Source organism: Rhinoraja longicauda, chromosome 19 (assembly GCF_053455715.1).
Source record: "Rhinoraja longicauda isolate Sanriku21f chromosome 19, sRhiLon1.1, whole genome shotgun sequence".
Classification (NCBI taxonomy): domain Eukaryota; kingdom Metazoa; phylum Chordata; class Chondrichthyes; order Rajiformes; family Arhynchobatidae; genus Rhinoraja; species Rhinoraja longicauda.
Window position 1 is genome coordinate 7,457,458 of NC_135971.1, and position 20,556 is coordinate 7,478,013.

At 56.1% G+C, this 20,556-nt stretch overlaps 1 protein-coding gene across 1 annotated transcript in view; it reads left to right on the top strand.

The window, feature by feature from the left end:
• LOC144602518 (E3 ubiquitin-protein ligase TRIM39-like) overlaps nt 1–20,058 on the top strand; it is a 46,669-nt gene extending 26,611 nt beyond the window's left edge. Inside the window, exons 2-5 of the mRNA XM_078415647.1 lie at nt 16,309–16,404; nt 17,851–17,873; nt 17,961–18,079; nt 19,136–20,058. Of these exons, the coding sequence (XP_078271773.1) occupies nt 16,309–16,404; nt 17,851–17,873; nt 17,961–18,079; nt 19,136–19,668 (771 nt within the window). The 3' untranslated portion in view covers nt 19,669–20,058. The remainder of the gene's footprint in view (nt 1–16,308; nt 16,405–17,850; nt 17,874–17,960; nt 18,080–19,135) is intronic.
• The last annotated feature ends 498 nt before the right edge of the window (nt 20,059–20,556 follow it).

The window sequence follows — 20,556 nt, forward strand, 5'->3', positions numbered from 1 at the left end:
GAGTTGGGGAGGGAGGGGGAAGGAGGGGGGGAGGGAGTGGGGATGGAGGTGGGAAGGAGGGGGGAGGAAGGGGTTGAGGGGTGAAGGGGGACCTACCCTTTTCCCAGTACCCCTCTTTCCCCCACCACCAAGCCACCTCCGCAACGACCCCTGTTGTCCCCCTCCCCAGTCCCCATTCTCAGACCCCCCCCCCATTCTCTCTCTCCCCCAGACACACTCCAAGTGCTGTTTCGCAACACTTGCTCCGGTGGCCCACGAGCATAGAGGCCCCATGCTGATCTGGAGGGAGGAGGGGAGGGGGAGGGGGAGGGGAAGGGGGGGAGGGGGAGGGGAAGGGGGGAGATGGGAGGGAGCAGGGTAGGGGGGGAGGGAGGGGGAGGGGAAGGGGGAGGGGGGAAGGGGGAGGGAGGGGGACCTTCCCTTTTCCCAGTACCGCTCTTTCCCCGTTGGGCCCGTCCTCGTAGGGTTTCCATTGTAACCGGGAGGGGATTGGGGGGGGAGGGAAGGGAGGAGGGAGGGAGGTGTGGAGGGGGGAGGGGAGGGGAGGGGGAGAGAGGGGGAGGGGAGGGGGGAGGGGAGGGAGGGGGTATGGGGGAGGGAGGGGGAAGGGGGGAGGGAGGGGGACCTCCCCTTTTCCCAATACCCTCTTTCCCCGTTGGGCCCGTCCCCGAGGGGTGAGGGAGGTGGGGAGGGATGGGGAGTTAGTTGGGGAGGAGGGGGGGAGGGAGTGGGGATGGAGGTGGGAAGGAGTGGGGAGGAAGGGGTTGAGGGGGGAAGGGGGACCACCCCTTTCTTTTTTCGAAACACTTGCCCCGGTGGCCCACGAGCATAGGGGCCCCATGCTGATCTGTGTATGTTAAGTGACTTGCAATAAAAAACACAACTTTAAAAAACAATCAGCTGCTTCACACAAGCATTGTGACGTCACAAGCTGAAGACCTTGCAAAAAAAGGTTTTAAAATAAAAAGATGTAAATTTGTAAAGAGTAGACACCCAATAGCAGCTGCTTGTCCATTGTGACATCACACGCTGAAGGGGGGGGGGACGGGGGTCAGCTCGAGCTCATCTCACAGGGGCATTGTGACATCACAAGCTGAAGACCTTCAATAAATCCGCACCACAGCGCCCCCTATAAATTAGGGGGGGGGGGGGGAGCGCTTTAAAACCTCTGTAACTTAAAAAACATGCGACCGAATTAAATAAAAAATAATTTTCCAGCAGATAACCGCGTGGTGATTAAGGAGGTGCAAAAATCGTGGCGCTACGGTTCACCGTTTTGACGAAATCAGAGAAACCGTTGTTACGCGCATACCAAGTCAAACCCCCAAAAGAAATATATACAAGAAGTGAGTTTTAATAGTATACTAGCACAAGTGTGCCCGTTGGGCCCGTCCTCGTAGGGTTTCCATTGTAACCGGGAGGAGGGGAGGGAGGAAAGGGGGAGGGAGGGAGGAGGGAGGTGTGGAGGGAGGAGGGGAGGGGGAGGGGAGGGGGGAAGGGGGGGGGAGGGGGGAGGGAGAGGGGTAGGGGGGGAGGGGGAGGGAGGGGTGAGGGGAAGGGGGTTGGAGGGGGACCTCCCCTTTTCCCAGTACCCCTCTTTCCCCGTTGTGCCTGTCCTCGTAGGGTTTCCATTGTAACCGGGAGGAGGGGAGGGAGGGAAGGGGAGGAGGGAGGTGTGCAGGGAGGAGGGGAGGGGGAGGGAGGGGGGAGGGGATGGGAGGGGGAAGGGGGGACGGGGGAGGGAGAGGGGAGGGAGGGGGATAGGGAGGGGAGGGGGTGGGAGGGGGACCTCCCCTTTTCCCAGTACCGCTCTTTCCCCGCTGTGCCTGTCCTCGTAGGGTTTCCATTGTAACCGGGAGGAGGGGAGGGAGGGAAGGGGAGGAGGGAGGTGTGGAGGGAGGAGGGGAGGGGGAGGGAGTGGGGGAGGGGAGGGGAGGGGGGAAGGGGGGACGGGGGAGGGAGAGGGGAAGGAGGGGGGTAGGGAGGGACGGGGAGGGAGGGGGACCTCCCCTTTTCCCAGTACCCCTCTTTCCCCGTTGGGCCTGTCCTCGTAGGGTTTCCATTGTAACCGGGAGGAGGGGAGGGAGGGAAGGGGAGGGAGGGAGGAGGGAGGTGTGGAGGGAGGAGGGGAGGGGGGAGGGGAGGGGGGAGGGGAGGGGGGAAGGGGGGGAGGGGGGAGGGAGAGGGGAGGCGGGGTAGGGGGGGAGGGAGGGGGAGGGAGGGAGGGGGGAGGGGAGGGGGGGAAGTGGGGAGGGAGGGGGACCTCCCCTTTTCCCAGTAGCCCTCTTTCCCCGTTGGGCCCGTCCTCGTAGGGTTTCCATTGTAACCGGGAGGAGGGGAGGCAGGGAAGGGAGGTAGGAGGGGAGGGGGAGGGAGGGGGAGGGGAGGGGGGAGGGAAGGGGGGAGGGGGAGGGAGAGGGGAGGGAGGGGGTTAGGGGGGGAGGGGGAGGGAGGGGGAGGGAGGGGGGAGGGGAGGGGGAGGGAGGGGGACCTCCCCTTTTCCAAGTACCCCTCTTTCCCCGTTGGGCCCGTCTTCGTAGGGTTTCCATTGTAACCGGGAGGGGAGTGGGGGGGGGGGTAAGGGGAGGGAGGGAGGAGGGAGGTGTGGAGGGGGAGGGGAGGGGAGGGAGGGGAGGGGGAAGGGGGGAGGGGAGGGAGAGGGGTAGGGAGGGAGGGGGAGGGAGGGGGAGGGGAGGGGGCAAGTGGGGAGGGAGGGGGACCTCCCCTTTTCCCAGTAGCCCTCTTTCCCCGTTGGGCCCGTCCTCGTAGGGTTTCCATTGTAACCGGGAGGAGGGGAGGCAGGGAAGGGAGGGAGGGGGGAGGGGGGGGAGGGGAGGGGGAAGGGGGGAGGGAGGGGAGGGAGGGTGGTAGGGGTGGTGGGGGAGTGAGGGGGGGAGGGGAGGTGGGAGGGGGACCTCCCCTTTTCCCAGTACCCCTCTTTCCCCGTTGGGCCCGTCTTCGTAGGGTTTCCATTGTAGCCGGTAGGGGATTGGGGGGGGGTAAGGGGAGGGAGGGAGGAGGGAGGTGTGGAGGGTGAGGGAGGGGGGAGGGGAGGGGGGAGGGGAGGGAGAGGGGTAGGGGGGGGAGGGAGGGGGAGGGAGGGGGGAGGGGAGGGGGAAGGGAGAGGGGGAGGGAGGGATGGAGGGGACGGGGGGGAGTTAGGGGGGAGGGGTGAGGGAGGGTGGAGGGAGTTGGGGAGGGAGGAGGGGTTTTAGGAGGGAGTGGGGGGTGGAGGTGGGAAGGAGGGGGGAGGAAGGGGTTGAGGGGGGAAGGGGGACCTCCCCTTTTCCCAGTACCCCTCTTTCCCCCCACCACCAAGCCCCCTCCGCAACGATCTCTTTCCCCCAGACACACTCTCAGTGTCTTTTCACAAAATTTCCGGTCACTAAGCTTCCGGTCTTAAGCTCAGGGGTGACCGAGCTTTTGCGGTTGCAGCTCCTAGACTGTGGAACAGCATCCCTCTCCCCATCAGAACTGCCCCCTCCATCCACTCCTTTAAGTCCAGGCTCAAAACCTATTTCTACTCCCTCGCGTTTAAGGCTCATTGAGGAGGTGCTGTGAACTGTTTGCGTGCCACTGTATGTTTCATTTTTTTCCTTAGTACCTAATCAGATGTACAGCACTTTGGTCAACGTGGGTTGTTTTTAAATGTGCTATACAAATAAAATTGACTTGACTTGACCAAGTGCTTCTCATAAAAAAATGTAAATTTGTAAAGAGTAGACACCCAATAGCAGCTGCTTGTCCATTGTGACGTCACACGCTTTTCGCAACAATGTTGCACCCATCTCACAGGGGCATTGTGACATCACAAGCTGAAGACCTTCAATAAATCCGCACCACAGCGACCTCTATAAATTAGGGGGGGGGGGGGGGAGCGCTTTAAAACCTCTGTAACTTAAAAAAATGCGACCGAATTAAATAAAAAATAATTTTCCAGCAGATAACCGCGTGGTGATTAAGGTGGTGCAAAAATCGTGGCGCTACGGTTCACCGTTTTGACGAAATCAGAGAAACCGTTGTTACGTGCATACCAGGTCAAACCCCAAAAAAATACACAAGATCTGAGTTTTAATAGTATATAGATAGATAGATAGATTAGCACAAGTGTGCCCGTTGGGCCCGTCCTCGTAAGGTTTCCATTGTAACCGGGAGGGGAGTGGGGGGTAGGGAAGGGGGAGGGAGGGAGGAGGGGAGAGGGAGGGAGGGGGGAGGGGAGGGGGAAGGGGGAGAGGGTGAGGGGAGGGAGGGGGTAGGGGGGAGGGAGGGGGGAGGGAGAGGGGGGGTGGGGGGGAGGGGAAGGAGTGGGGAAGGGGGAAGGAGGGGGAAGGGGGGAGGGAGGGGGGCCTCCCCTTTTCCCAGTACCCTTCTTTCCCTGTTGGGCCCGTCCTCGTAGGGTTTCCATTGTAACCGGGAGGCGGGGAGGGAGGGGGGAGGGAGGGAGGAGGTAGGTGTGGAGGGAGGAGGGGAGGGGGAGGGAGGGGGGAGGGGAGGGGTAAGGGGGGGAGGGAAGGGAAGAATGGGGGGAGGGGGAAGGGGGTGGAGGTGGAGGGAGGGGGAGGGAGGGTGGGAGGGGAGGGGGAGGGAGGTTGGGAGGGGAGGGGGAAGGGGGGAGGGACGGGGACCTCCCCTTTTCCCAGTACCCCTCTTTCCCCGTTGGGCCCGTCCTCGTAGGGTTTCCATTGTAACCGTGAGGAGGGGAGGGAGGGTAGGGGGTGGGAGGGAGGAGGGAGGTGTGGAGGGAGGAGGAGAGGGTGAGGGAGGGGGGAGGGGAGGGGGGAAGGGGGAGGGAGGTGGACCTCCCCTTTTCCCAGTACCCCTCTTTCCCCGTTGGGCCCGTCCTCGTAGGGTTTCCATTGTAACCAGGAGGAAGGGAGGGAGGGAAGGGGGGAAGGGGGGGAGGGGGAGGGGGGAGGGGGGAGGGAGAGGGGAGGGAGGGGGGTAGGGGGATGGGAGAGGGTAGGGGGGGAGGGAGGGGGGAGGGGAGGGGGGAAGGGGGAGGGAGGTGGACCTCCCCTTTTCCCAGTACCCCTCTTTCCCCGTTGGGCCCGTCCTCGTAGGGTTTCCATTGTAACCAGGAGGAAGGGAGGGAGGGAAGGGGGGAAGGGGGGGAGGGGAGGGGGGAGGGGGGAGGGAGGAGGGGAGGGAGGGAAGGGGGGGAGGGAGGAGGGAGGTGTGGAGGGAGGAGGGGAGGGGAGGGGGATGGAGGGGGGGGGGATGGGGGGAGGGGGGAGGGAGAGGGTAGGGGGGGAGGGAGGGGGGAGGGGAGGGGGGAAGGGGGAGGGAGGTGGACCTCCCCTTTTCCCAGTACCCCTCTTTCCCCGTTGGGCCCGTCCTCGTAGGGTTTCCATTGTAACCAGGAGGAAGGGAGGGAGGGAAGGGGGGAAGGGGGGGAGGGGGAGGGGGGAGGGGGGAGGGAGAGGGGAGGGAGGGGGGTAGGGGGAGAGGGAGGGAGGGGGGATGGAGGGGGAGGGAGGGGGGAGGGGAGGGGGGAGGGGAGGGGGGAGGGGAGGGGGGGGGAGGGGGACCTCCCCTTTTCCCAGTACCCCTCTTTCCCCGTTGGGCCCGTCCACGTAGGGTTTCCATTGTAACCGGGAGGAGGGGAGGGAGCGAAGGGGGAGGGAAGGAGGAGGGTGGGGAGGGAGGAGGGGAGGGTGGTGTGGAGGGAGGAGGGGAGGGGAGGGGGAGGGATGGGGGGAGGGGGGAAGGGGGGGAGGGGGAGGGAGAGGTGTAGGGGGGAAGGGGAGGGGGAGGGAGGGGGAAGGGAGGGGGGAAGGGGGGAGGGTGGGGACCTCCCCTTTTCCCAGTACCCCTCTTTCCCCGTTGGGCCCGTCCTCGTAGGGTTTCCATTGTAACCGTGAGGAGGGGAGGGAGGGTAGGGGGTGGGAGGGAGGAGGGAGGTGTGGAGGGAGGAGGAGAGGGTGAGGGAGGGGGTAGGGGAGGGGGAAGGGAGGGGAGGGGGAGGGAGAGGGGTAGGGGGGAGGGGGAGGGGGGAGGGGAGGGGGAAGGGGGAGGGAGGGGGACCTCCCCTTTTCCCAGTACCCCTCTTTCCCCGTTGGGTCCGTCCTCGTAGGGTTTGCATTGTAACCGGGAGGAGGGGAGGGAGGGAAGGGGGAGGGAGGGAGGGAGAAGGGAGGTGTGGAGGGAGGAGGGGAGGGGGAGGGAGGGGGGGAGGGGAGGGGGGTGGAGGGGGGAGGGGGGGAGAGGGGAGGGAGGGGGTAGGGGAGGGGGGAGGGAGGGGGACCTCCCCTTTTCCCAGTACCCCTCTTTCCCCGTTGGGCCTGTCCCCGTAGGATTTCCATTGTAACCGTCAGGGGGGAGGGAGGGTGGAAGGAGGGGGGAGGGGGAGAGGGATGGAAGGGTGGAGGGAGGGGGGAGGGATTGGGGGAGGGAGGGAGGGATGGATGGAGGGAGGGGGGGATTAGGGGGGGAGGGTGAGGGAGGTGGGGAGGGAGGGGGGAGGGAGTTGGGGAGGGAGGGGGAGGAGGGGGGAGGGAGTGGGGATGGAGGTGGGAAGGAGGGGGGAGGAAGGGGTTGAGGGGGGAAGGGGGACCTCCCCTTTTCCCAGTACCCCTCTTTCCGCCACCACCAAGCCCCCTCCGCAACGACCCATGTTGTCCCCCTCCCCAGTCCCCCTTCGTGGATGGGGGACCGAGCTCAGGGGTGACCGAGCTTTTGCGGTTGCAGCTCCTAGACTGTGGAACAGCATCCCTCTCCCCATCAGAACTGCCCCCTCCATCCACTCTTTTAAGTCCAGGCTCAAAACCTATTTCTACCCCCTAGCGTTTGAGGCTCATTGAGGAGGTGCTGTGAAGTGTTTGCGTGCCACTGCATATTTCATTTTTTACCTTAGTACGTAATCAGATGTACAGCACTTTGGTCAACGTGGGTTGTTTTTAAATGTGCTATACAAATATAATTGACTTGACTTGACCAAGGGAAGGGGGAGGGAGGAGGGGAGGGGGAGGAAGGGGGGAAGGGGGGGAGGGAGAGGGGAGGGAGGGGGCAGGGGGGAGGGAGGGGGAGAGAGGGGGGGATGGGAGGGGGGAGGGGAGGGAGAGGGGGGGTAAGGGGAGGGGGGGGAGGGAGGGGGAGGAGGGAGGGGGGGAGGGAGGGGAGGGAGGGGAGGGGGGAGGGGGGAAGGGGGGAGGGATGAGGACCTCCCCTTTTCCCAGTACCCCTCTTTCCCCGTTGTGCCCGTCCTCGTAGGGTTTCCATTGTAACCGGGAGGCGGGGAGGGAGGGGGGGAGGGAGGGAGGAGTGGAGGGAGGAGGGAAGGGGGAGGGAGGGGAGGGGGAGGGGAGGGGGAAAGGGGGAGGGAGAGGGGAGGGAGGGGGTAGGGGTGGAGGGGGAGGGGAGGGGGGAAGGGGGGAGGGAGGGGGACCTCCCCTTTTTCCAGTACCCCTCTTTCCCCGTTGGGCCCATCCTCGTAAGGTTTCCATTGTAATCGGGAGGGGAGTGGGGGGGGAGGGAAGGGAGGAGGGAGGTGTGGAGGGGGGAGGGGAGGGGGAGGGAGGGGGGAGGGAAGGGGGGAGGGAATGGGGAAGTGGGGGAGGGATAGGGGAGGGAGGGGGTAGGGGGAGGGGGAGGGAGGGGGAATGGGGGAGGGAGGGGGACCACCTGTTTTCCCAGTACCCCTCTTTCCCCGTTGGGCCCGTCCTCGTAGGGTTTCCATTGTAACCGGGAGGCGGTGAGGGAGGGGGGAGGGAGGGAGGAGGGAGGTGTGGAGGGAGGAGGGGAGGGAAAGGGGGGAGGCGAGAGGGGAAGGGGGGAGGTGGAGGGAGGGGGAGGGAGGGGGGAAGGGGGTAGGATGGGGGAACTCCCCTTTTCACAAGATCTGAGATTTAATAGTATATAGACTAGCACAAGTGTGCCCGTTGGGCACGTCCTCGTAGGGTTTCCATTGTAACCGGGAGGGGAGTGGGGGGGGAGGGAAGGCGGAGGGTGGGGGCGAGGGAAGGGGGAGGGAGGGGGGAGGGGTGGGGGAGGGAGGGGGGGAGGGGAGGGGGGAAGGGGGAGAGGGGGGAGGGAGAGGGGAGGGAGGAGGGTAGGGGAGGGAGGGGGGAAGGAGGGAGGGGGGAGGGGAGGGGGGAGGGAAGGGGAGGGGGAGGGAGAGGGGGGTAGGGAGGGAGAGGGGAGGGAGGGGGTTAGGGGGGAGGGGGGAGGGGAGGGGGGGAAGGGGGGAGGGAGGGGGACCTCCCCTTTTCCCAGTACCCCTCTTTCCCCGTTGGGCCCGTCCTCGTAGGGTTTCCATTGTAACCGGGAGGAGGGGAGGGAAAGAAGGGGAGGGAGGGAGGAGGGGAGGGGGAAGGGGAGAGGGGAGAGAGAGGGGAGGGAGGGGAGGGAGGGGGGTGGGGCGGGAGGGGGAGGGAGGGGGAGGGAGGGGGCCCGTCCCCGTAGGGTTTCCATTGTAACCAGGAGGGGGGGAGGGAGGGTGGAAAGAGCATCCCTCTCCCCATCAGAACTGCCCCCTCCATCGACTCCTTTAAGTCCAGGCTCAAAACCTATTTCTCCTCCCTAGCGTCTGAGGCTCATTGAGGAGGCGCTGTGAACTGTTTGTGTGCTACTGTATCTTTCATTTTTTTCCTTAGTACCTAATCAGATGTACAGCACTTTGGTCAACGTGGGTTGTTTTTAAATGTGCTATACAAATAAAATTGACTTGACTTGATAGCTTTTCGCAACAATGTAGCACAGGGGCATTGTGACGTCACACGCTGAATACCGCGGTGGGGGGAAGGGGGGTCAGCTCGAGTTCATCTCACAGGGGCATTGTGACATCACAATGAAGATTAATCCGCACCGCAGCGCCCCCCTTCTGTCAAAAAATCGATAAATCAGGGGGGCAGTGCTTTAAAACCTCTGTAACTAAAAAACATGCGACCAAATGAAATGAAAATATCGCGGCCGGTCAGCCGGGAGGTTGGTGATCAAGGCGGTGCAAAAACCGTGGCGCGACGGTTTATCGTTTTGCCGAAATCACTGATACAAAATGAAACCCCGATACAAATATATTCACAAGATCTGAGATTTAATAGTATATAGACTAGCACAAGTGTGCCCGTTGGGCACGTCCTCGTAGGGTTTCCATTGTAACCGGGAGGGGAGTGGGGGGGGGAGGGAAGGCGGAGGGTGGGGGCGAGGGAAGGGGGAGGGAGGGAGGAGGGGAGGGGGATGGAGGGGGGGAGGGGAGGGGGGAAGGGGGAGAGGGGGGAGGGAGAGGGGAGGGAGGAGGGTAGGGGAGGGAGGGGGGAAGGAGGGAGGGGGGAGGGAGAGGGGAGGGAGGAGGGTAGGGGAGGGAGGGAGGGAGGAGGGGAGGGGGATGGAGGGGGGGAGGGGAGGGGGGAAGGGGGAGAGGGGGGAGGGAGAGGGGAGGGGGGAGGGAAGGGGAGGGGGAGGGAGAGGGGGGTAGGGAGGGAGAGGGGAGGGAGGGGGTTAGGGGGGAGGGGGGAGGGGAGGGGGGAAGGGGGGAGGGAGGGGGACCTCCCCTTTTCCCAGTACCCCTCTTTCCCCGTTGGGACCGTCCTCGTAGGGTTTCCATTGTAACCGGGAGGAGGGGAGGGAGGGAAGGGGGAGGGAGGGAGGAAGTAGGTGTGGAGGGAGGAGGGGAGGGGGAGGGAGGGGGGAGGGGTGGGGGGGAAGGGGGGGAAGGGGGGGAGGGGGGGAGAGGGGAGAGAGGGGGTAGGGGGGAGGGAGGGGGGAGGGGAGGGGGAAAGGGTGGAGGGAGGGGGACCTCCCCTTTTCCCAGTACCCCTCTTTCCCCGTTGGGCCCGTCCTCGTAGGGTTTCCATTGTAACCGGGAGGAGGGGAGGGAGGGAAGGGGGAGGGAGGGAGGAGGGAGGTGTGGAGGGAGGAGGGGAGGGGGAGGGAGCGGGGAGGGGAGGGGGGAAGGGGGGAGGGAGAGGCGTAGGGGGGGAGGGGGAAGGAGAGGGTGAGGGGAGGGGGGAGGGAGGGGGACCTCCCCTTTTCCCAGTACCCCTCTTTCCCCGTTGGGCCCGTCCTCGTAGGGTTTCCATTGTAACCGGGAGGAGGGGAGGGAGGGAAGGGGGAGGGAGGGAGGGAGGAGGGAGGTGTGGAGAGAGGAGGGGAGGGGGTGGGAGGGGGGGAGGGGAGGGGGAGTGGAGGGGGGAAGGGGGGGAGGGGGAGGGAGAGGGGAGGGAGTGGGTGGGGGGGAGGGGGAGGGGGAAGGGGGAGGGAGGGGGACCTCCCCTTTTCCCAGTACCCCTCTTTCCCCATTGGGCCCGTCCCCGTAGGATTTCCATTGTAACCGGGAGGGGGGGAGGTAGGGTGGAAGGAGGGGGGAGGGGAGAGGGATGGAAGGGTGGAGGGAGGGGGGGAGGGAATGGGGGAGGGAGGGATGGAGGGAAGTAGGGAGGGGGGGAGTTAGGGGGGGAGGGGTGAGGGAGGTGGGGAGGGAGGGGGAGGGAGTTGGGGAGGGAGGGGGAGGAGGGGGGAGGGAGTGGGGATGGAGGTGGAAAGGAGAGGGGATGAAGGGGTTGAGGGGGGAAGGGGGACCTCCCCTTTTCCCAGTACCCCTCTTTCCCCGACCACCAAGCCCCCTCCGCAACGACCCCTGTTGTCCCCCTCCCCAGTCCCCATTCTCAGACCCCCACCATCCTCTCTCTCCCCCAGACACACTCTCAGTGATTTTTTCACAACACTTGCCCCGGTGGCCCACGAGCATAGGGGCCCAATGCTGATCTTTGTATGTTAAGTGACTTGCAATTGAAAAAAAACTTTAAATAAAGATAAGTGCTTTTTAAGTGCTTGTTTTGAAACATTCGCGGTCAGCTTTTCGAAACAATGTAGCACCCATCTCACACAAGCATTGTGACGTCACAAGCTGAAGACCTTGAAAAAAAAGATTAAAAATAAAAAAATGTAAATTTGTAAAGAGTAGACACCCAATAGCAGCTGCTTGTCCATTGTGACGTCGCACGCTGAAGACTAAATCCACACCGCAGCGCCCCTATAGGACAATCTGTAGTGAGTCCAGACGAGTGGTATTATCCAAATACTTTATTGGTATAAAACCCGTGACAAACGCAACAGACTTCTTTCTGGACGAACACTAACTTCACTCACTAATCTAATCTCTAACTAACGTTTGGCGCCAAGCATTTAAATACCCCGCGCTCACTCACCCCGTGACCGTAACCCAATCCGAGGGTTCTATTACCTGGCCAATCCCTATGTCCCTACAAATCAATAATTCATGAGGGGGGGTCAGTGCTTTAAAACCTCTGTAACTTAAAACATATGCGACCGAATTAAATGAAAATATCATTTTCCAGCAGCTGTCAGCGTGGTGATTAAGGCAGTGCAACAATCGTGGCGCTACGGTTCACCGTTTTTCCGAAATCAGCGAAATCGCAGATACATACATAACACATATTCATAAGATCTGAGTTTTAATAGTATACTAGCGAAGAGGGCCCGTTGGGCCCATTCCCACACCCCCCATTCTCTCCTCCCCCAACCCCAATCTTAATTTCCCCACACCCCCCCTTTCACCACGACCTCCCCTTTTCCCAGTACCCCTATTTCCCCCACCACCAAGCCCCCTCCGGTCGACCCCTGTTGTCCCCCTCCCCATTCCCCATTCTCAGACCCCGCCACCATTCTCTCTCCCCCAGACACACTCTTACTCTCCCGCCTTTCCCCAGCACACCCCTTTCCCCTACTCTCTCTTTCCCCCAGCACCAACAGGTCCCGGGGGGGGGGGGGGGCGGGGAACGCATCAGTGAAAGTTCCGGGGGGGGGTGCGCATTAGTGAAAGGTCCGTAGGGGGTGGGGGAGCGCATCAGTGAAAGGTCCGGGGGGGGGGGGGGGGTGGGGAGCGCATCAGTGAAAGGTCCTTGGTTGGGGGGATAGCGGGGAGATGGTCTCCCGGGTGTGGGAGAGAGGAGAGAAGCAAGGGGAGAGAGGAGAGGTGAGCCCATACGGACAGAAGCACAGCAGCTTAACCATAGCACCGCCTTAATCACCACGCTGAACGCTGCTGGAAAATGATTTTTTTATTTGATTCGGTCAATGGAAAAAACGGCTGGATTTTTAATTTTTTTTAACTAAAACCTCTGTACCTTAAAAAGTACTCGACCGAATCAAATAAAAAAATCATTTTCAAGCAACGTTCAGCGTGGTGATTAAGGCGGTGCTACGGTTTACCGTTTTGCCGTAATCAGCGAAATCACAGATACATACATAACATATATTCACGAGATCTGACTTTTAGTATAATAGATAGATAGATAGATAGACTAGCGAAGAGGGCCCGTTGGGCCCATTCCCACCCCCCCCCATTCTCTCCTCCCCCAAGCCCAATTTTACTCTCCCCACACCCCCCCTTTCCCCATGACCTCCCCTTTTCCCAGTATCCCCATTTCCCCCACCACCAAGCCCCCTCCGGACGACCCCTGTTGTCCCCCTCCCCAGTCCCCATTCTCAGACTCCGCCACCATTCTCTCTCCCCCAGACACACTCTTACTCTCCCCCACCCCCCCTTTCCCCAGCACACCCCTTTCCCCTACTCTCTCTTGCCCCCAGCACCAACAGGTCCGGGGAGGGGACGGGGAGCGCATCAGAGAAAGGTCCGGGGGGGGGGGGGGGGGAGCGCATTAGTGAAAGGTCCGGGGGGGGGGGGGGGGTGGGGGGCGGGGGTGCGCATCAGTGAAAGGTCCGGGGGGGGGGGAGAGCGCGTCAGTGAAAGGTCCGGGGGGTGGGATAGCGGGGAGAGGGTCCCGTCTCCCCGGTGTGGGAGAGAGGAGAGAAGCAAGGGGAGAGAGGAGAGGGGAGCCCATACGCACAGCAGCGCCACGCTGAAAGCCTTCAATAAATCAGTAGGAGGGGGGTTGCGCGATCTTTTTGACGTCACACGCTGAAGGCAATGGAAAAAACGGCTGGATTTTTTATTTTTTTTAACTAAAACCTCTGTACCTTAAAAAGTACACGACCGAATCAAATAAAAACATCATTTTCCAGCAGCGTTCAGCGTGGTGATGAAGGCGGTGCGGGAGAGGGTCTCCCGGGTGTGGGAGAGAGGAGAGAAGCAAGGGGAGAGAGGAGAGGGGAGCCCATACGCACAGACGCACCACGCTGAAAGCCTTCAATAAATCAGTAGGAGGGGGGTTGGGCGAGCTCTTCTCACATGGGCATTTTGACGTCACACGCTGAAGGCCATGGAAAAAACGGCTGGAATTTTTAAAAAAAACGAAAACCTCTGTAACTTAAAAAATACACGACCGCATCAAATACAAATATCATTTTCCACCAGCGTTCAGCGTGGTGATTAAGGCGGTGCAAAAATCGTGGTTGACCGTTTTTGCCGAAATCAGCCGAAATAACTGAGATAATTTTTTTGTGACTTTTAAACCTCTGTAATTTAAACAATATACGACCGAATTAAATAAAAAAATCATTTTCGGCAAGCGTCCAGCGGTGTGATTAGGCGGTGCAAAAATTGTGGCGCTACGGTTCACCGTTTTGCCGAAATCAGCCGAAATCACTGTTACAAACATATATACTCTTCTGAGTTTTAGTATATTAAGAAGAAGATAAGATAGATAGATAGATAGATAGATAGATAATGTTTTGATCTGTTCTAATTGAATTTATTGTTCTTAATATTTGTTCTTCTTCCAGTTGCCATGCCAATACCTTGTGCGCTCTTTCTCCTAATTCATAATACCTTTGGTTAGTTCGTAATATTAGTTTTTCTGTTCTGTAAGTATGTAAAGTATTGTATTGAAATTTTTTATTTGCAAGTTGTATATTTTTTGTATCTGAAGAAGCTTTATGTTAGCCTTTTTCTAGTACGGTGATTTATTTTTCTAATCTTTCAGATTCCTTCCTATAGTTTTTCTTTATCTTAGACGAGTAGCTTATAATTTGGCCTCTCAAATAAGCCTTCATTGCATCCCATACAATAAATTTATCATTAACTGAATTTAAATTTGTTTCCAAAATTAATCCAATTTGTCCTCGAATAAAATCACAAAAGTCTTGCCTTTTCAATAGTAAAGAGTTGAGTCTCCATCTATATACTGACTGTTCTTTATCTGGCATCGTAATTTTCATTAATAATGGTGAATGATCCGATAACAATCTAGCCTTATAATCTATTTGTATTATTCTACCCCTTAATTGAGCTGAAATCAAAAATAGATCTATTCTAGAATATGTATCATGTCTATTGGAATAAAAGGACGGTGGCGGTGACTGAAACACAATCCGGTATGACGAGAGAAATGAAAAGGAGAGTCCGCAAGATCTACCTGGTTGAATAACTTGAGTAATACATTGTGCTATTATTTGCATTGCTTTTCATCAGCTTCGTGAGTTAATACAAGGCTGTTCTTAATAAACAAAACTTAACCTTCTTATTAAGGAATTAATGTAAGTCGGTGATCAATTTCTCAGGACGTAGATGTCGCGGCACGAACAGCATTTATTGCACATCACTAATTGCCCTCTGAGTCGAACGCTCGGCCATTTCCAAGGACATTTGATCTTCAACCGAGTTGGATCTTTAACAAAATAAGAGTGTTGCGCTCATCGCTTTTCAGACAGTTTATTTTTTTCAAGTATTCGAGGCGATTAACTGTATTTAAGGTACGAAAAAAATAATTTACATTGTGTCCCTGGATTGTGCCACTGGATTCCTCGTTCGCCTAAATTAAATCGGTGCCTCGCCACCACACTCCAACCTCTAGTTGATGCCTCGAGTTCTTGTTTCTTGGTCCTCCAAAATATTCCAAATGGAATTTAAACTGGAGGTGGCGGAGTATGGACTTAAGCAAGAAGGGCTTCTTGGAGACGAAGAGCTGCCTTAAATTTAGTTGCCTAATATGTAATTTAGTAGCCTAATATGCAAACCGCCGGGGATTTAAAAAATTACAACAATAGAGGTCTCGGATACAATAATTACCTTGGCTCCGATTTGGTTGCCACATAGGCCGGCTTGTATGTGCACGATCTCCCGCATGGTAAATGTGTTAATTTGAGTTTAGGGAAGGAACGAAAGTAAGAAAAATAGAAAGAAAGACGGAAGCCGGACTGTCCCGCTGGTTTGCAGAGTGACCGCGCCGCTCTCAGCAGTTCACCAGTTCCTGTGGGATTGCGGCCCTTCAGTTAGTAACCATGTCCAAAACCGGGATTATTCCCGTCACGATCTCACACGCCTTTATAAGATCACCCCTCATCCTCCTGCGCTCCAAGGAATAAGGTCCTAGTCTGCCCAATCTCTCCCTACAGTGAGGCCCTCAGACCCTGGCAACGTCCTCATAAGTATCTACATCCTTTCCAATGTATCCACATTCTTCAAACAGCAGAGTGAACAAAACTGAACACATTAGTCCACACTGGACATCCTTAATATGAAATGATGCACGGCTTACCCAAATAAAGATGCACCTGAAGACTGGAGCGCGAGAGACGAGTGAACTGATGTGGATTAAAATATGTTGTAACAATATTACTTCCATCCTGATCCCGGGCTGTGAATGGAGATGCGGGCGGCGGGTTCCAATACCCAACAGGTGCAACTTTGTTACACCTCCTTAGCGCTGGTCCCTGTCCCTTTCTGTCCTGCCTTACACAATCCCAGGGCAATCTCTCCGCTTTCGTCTATATTCAGGCCGGTTTAATGTCTAACTGACCCCTCCCTCGAGAACTGACCCCTCCCTCGAGTGATTAGTTGGAAGTGGCCAGGACACCTTCACACTGAACACTTGCAGCCAAATAAGGTCATTGCCGGAGACGGCAGCGCGCGCAGTGGAAAACACTGAACCAGGAAGTGGCGGAGTTACAATGGCTGCCAAAGGCCAGGTCGAGAGTTTAACCGAGGAGGTAGTTTGTCCCATCTGCATGGATTTCTTCACCGATCCGGTTATACTGGAGTGCGGGCACAACTTCTGCCGCTCCTGTATCACACAGAGTTGGGACAGGGAGGGGAGAAATTCCTGCCCGGAATGTAGAGAGGAGTTTACAGACCGCGCCCTCAGGGTGAATCGGGCCTTAGTTAGACTGGCTGAGAAAGCTCGAACACTGAGCCTGAATCGGACAGAGAAGGAAAGGAAACTTCACTGCGCGGAACATCAGGAAGAACTGAAGCTGTTTTGTGAAACTGACAAGAAGCTGATCTGTGTGGTTTGTGCAGCTGGGCGGGAACACAAGTTTCACAGCTTCATGCCGGTAGATGAAGCTGTTGAAAACCACAAGGTAAAAGCAAACCGATTTTGATGACATCATTGTGTAATCTATTCTTTATTGTCTGACATGTTTATTCTCTGATCTGAAACCCAACCCCAGGATCAGGTGGAATCATCTTTCGAATCTCTCACAGAAAAGAAATCAGACATCGAGTACATGGAGCAGCGACAGGAAGAGAGCATTTCTGGAGTTCAGGTGAGGCTTTGTCTTATTGATTTAAGGTTTTTGTGTAGATTTAATCCCTGTGTTGTGTGTAATAAGTGGGCACCTGTGTAGAGCTCAGTAGTCGAGGGCCCGAGCTATTGGGAGAGTTTGGACAGGCAAGGACTTTACCAAATGGAGCGCAGGACTCTGAATAATGATCTATTGCACGTGTATGATATCATGCAACGAAATGTTCGGGTGAATACTCAGTCCTTTACCCTGAGTAGGGCGTCGAGAGTGCGAGGGCATGGGTTTAAGGTGAGAGGGAACAGATTTAATACGAACATTAAGGGCAACTTTGGTAGTGGGTATACGGAATGAGCTGCCTGAGGAGGTAGTTGAGTCAGGTACCATAACAACAGTTTAAACGTCATTGAACAAATTCATGGAGAAAAAAGTTTTAGAACTATCTGGGGCAAATGCGGACTGGTGGAAATAGCACAGATGGGGCGTCTTGGTCGGTATCTAACACCACTTGCTGTATGAATCTGTGAAGTCTGTCATCATAAGTGGCGCTGCTGTCTGCTAGTCCTGGTGACCTGGTTCTGTCCAATGAGGGTTAATGGACACATGAAATGGAACAGGTTGCAGGGAATTGTACTGGGGAAATGGGAATGATGTGCTTGTACATTACTTTCACCAACTATTTCAGCCATATTAAGCCGAGCTCTTGAATTGCCAAGGTAATGAAAGCAATGGATTAAATAGATGTAAATGGAATTAGTGTAGATACGTACAGTGCCCAGCATGGACATGTTGGTCTGCACTGCAGGACTCGACATTGACTAGCCAAATGTCACATTCCATGTCATGAGGGAACACAATATATTGATTTTGAACTTTCATCTGACAGGAAGAGTCACACAACCTTCAGTCACAGATCACATCCCAGTTTGCTGAACTGCACCAGATTCTCACTGAGAAAGAGCAGTGCTTACTGGGAGATATTCAGGAGGAAGAGAAGAAGATTGTAAAAACAATGGAGAAAAATCTTCAAGAGATTCAAGAGAATTTAAAGTCCATTCAGGAGGAGCTCTCAAAGTTACAGGAACAGATAGATCACAAGGACGGCGTGATATTTCTGAAGGTGAGGGGTTACACTACAGTTTGGCGAAGTGAAAGTGTACATTCCCAAAAATGGTGGGTTAAACTTCTGAAATAAACGCCGCACTTGCCAGTAGTTCAGAACTGGGTCAATGTTCCGTCTGTTCCAACTACTCACCACATCCGACAACAATGCCCCAAATTCCAGGAATCCTCACGTATTCATCCCACTTCAACTTAAATTTATCTGCAATATTGTCTTCAGGCCATCCTGTGAATTCCACGTTCTCTTTACTGCATTTGGGATTTTTGTAGCAATTTGGCGAAATACCCGCTAATGGGATCATGACGATCCATCTCAGTTTATTGACATTTGTGTTTTATTTATTTCAGGAGGTAGCTGGTCGCAAGACGAGGTAGGACATGCTTTTGACTGAAACAATGTACGTTTAAGAAAAACAGCTCAAATGCTCAGTTTATAACCAGCTATTAAATATTTGCAGGTTTAGTGATGAAGCCAAACCAATGTTGGTGGTAGATGACGCGTTGCCGATTGAAACGTTTGATCGCACTTTTTTCTACAACATGGCATTGAGAGAAACATCTGATATCATCAAGCGAGGTAAAACTGATACCTCTTAACACCTCTTTGTCTGAAGAAAACTGCGTTCTCCAGAATTGATATCCACGCATGAAAATGTTTTGATGATCCAGCCGAGATCATGTTGCAAACTTTGACAGACTTCCTCGCAACCCATAACATTTCCCATTCTCCACAAAAGTACTATACACACCTCCTACATTCACATCCAAGCCATGAAAATATAAAATAAACAGCAAAGGTTGCAGCATCGATCTGTGATACACACCACCAGTAACAGACCTCCAGGCAGAAAAATCATCCTTCTACCGCTACCTTCCACCTCCAACCACCAAGCCAATTATGGGTCCATTTTACCAACTCGTCTTGGATCCCACCTCCCTTCGCTTTCTGGACCAGCCTTACATGCGGAACATTGTCAAGTCCCTCAGTGAGTTCATATATTGGTTTACAATGAGATCAGTGTGTTAGTTGTACACACCCATCAAAGCCACCTGTGAATCCACTCTCTTTCAACAACCCCACAACCACAAGTCTTCACCCATTCTGTCGAACTCCCGATCATTCAATCTCTGCTTCCTTCCATGGTCCAAGCCACCCCTCCCTCTCTCTCACCCTCCACTCCAAGAAACAGGGTCAGGTCATCTGGCCCCTCACGTCTGCCTCCATTCACTATGATCATGGCAATTCCACCCCACACATCTACCTCCTCTTTAACAACATCAAAATACTGCTCACCTCAATCTCCTCTTGCTCCGAACTGCCTTAATATCTGAATAATCCACTTCATTCCTCCATCCCCACCGCAATCTCGCAATCCTCCTCACTCTCTGCACTCGTCCTCCCCGTCCACCCTCCCCCACCTCAGGAAATTCCCCTCTCCATCCACGGATAAAAACTGCAGGGGAGATGTCTGTTGTCCACCCGATGTGGTTGTTGTGAAACCGCGGGCAAGGTTTCAGTTGTCCGCCCGCCTGTGCCCGAGGCCGAGCGGCCTCTCCCCCGGTCCCGGGGCCGCGCTGCCCGAGCCCCCCCCCGACCCCCGGGGACTCTCTGATTCTCTGCTTCTCCCCCCAGTCTCCGTCACCCTGGATGTGGAAACAGCGGCTCCGTGGCTCGAGGTGTCTGAGGATCGGAAGAGGGTGAGACGGACCGGGACCCAGAGGAGTCTCCCTGACACCGGCAAGAGGTTTACAAACTTGCTGTGTGTGCTGGGATCGGAGGGATTCACATCGGGGAGACATTACTGGGAGGTGGAGGTGGCGGGGAGTCAGTGGTGGAGTCTGGGAGTCGCCGCAGAGTCTGTGGAGAGGAAGGGACTGGTCACACCGATCCCGAAGACTGGAGTCTGGAGCATCAGGCGGTGGCTGGGTGACGAGTTTGTTGCATTCACCTCCCCTCCATCCCGTCTCCCCGCCCGTCCCATCCCCGGGAGGGTGGGAGTTTATCTCAGTTACGAGTCCGGGACAGTTTCGTTTTACGACGCGGACACCAAGTCCCATCTCCACACCTTCACTGGGAATAAATTCACGGGGAAACTTTATCCTTTCTTCGAAACTTGGGATGAAAACTGGCTGAGAATCTGCTCCGGTTCCGCTCCGGGTGTGTAAAAGGGTCGGGTCCCGGGACCGGCGTCAGGAGCGGGGCTCAGGGGCTGTGGGGCAGAAACCCGGTGGACAACAGGTCGGCGCTGAACGGCTCCCATTTAATCCCCAAATTCCACGTCGTAAAACCCCAGTGAGCGCGGAAATAAAACCAGGCGGCATGTAAATGTAGGAAGAGAGAAATAAACAGCAAGTGGAATCAGAGCTGTCGATCCGTTCATTTTAACGCGCTAACCGCGTCCGGCAACGGAACAGAAATTACTTTTGTGAAAATATTTTTTAAATGTAATGGGATTGGACCCTTCTCGTCAAAAGTCGTTACGGTATTATTAACTCCGTTCAATGTCTAGTTCAATGTAATAGATACAGTTCATGTTACTTCAGTGGTTTGGAAAATGTACACAACCATTGACACACACGACAAGCTAATTGAAAGATCGCGTTTATTTGAATGATGTGCATTGTTACTTCCAATACTGTAATTGAAATAAACTAAAAATTACTTGGACTGTACAGATTGCTTTTGAATTCTTTTGAAATCTACTGAACGGGGAGACAGCAGTTTAGTTTGCTTTTGTTTAGATTGGAGATACAGCGCGGAAACAGGCCCCTCGGCCCAACGAGTCCGCACCGCCCAGCGATCCCCGCACATTAACACTACCCTACACACACTAGGGACAATTTGCACTTATACCAAGCCAATTGACCTACAAACCTATACCTCTTTGGAGTGTGAGAGGAAACCACAGAACACGCAGGTCACGGGGAGAACGTACAAACTCTGTACAGACAGCACCCGTAGTCCTGATGGAACCCAGATCTCTGGCGCTGTGAGGCAGCAACTCTACCGGTACCACCACTTAATCTTTTGAACTGTGTTTTTGAGTTGTCCTT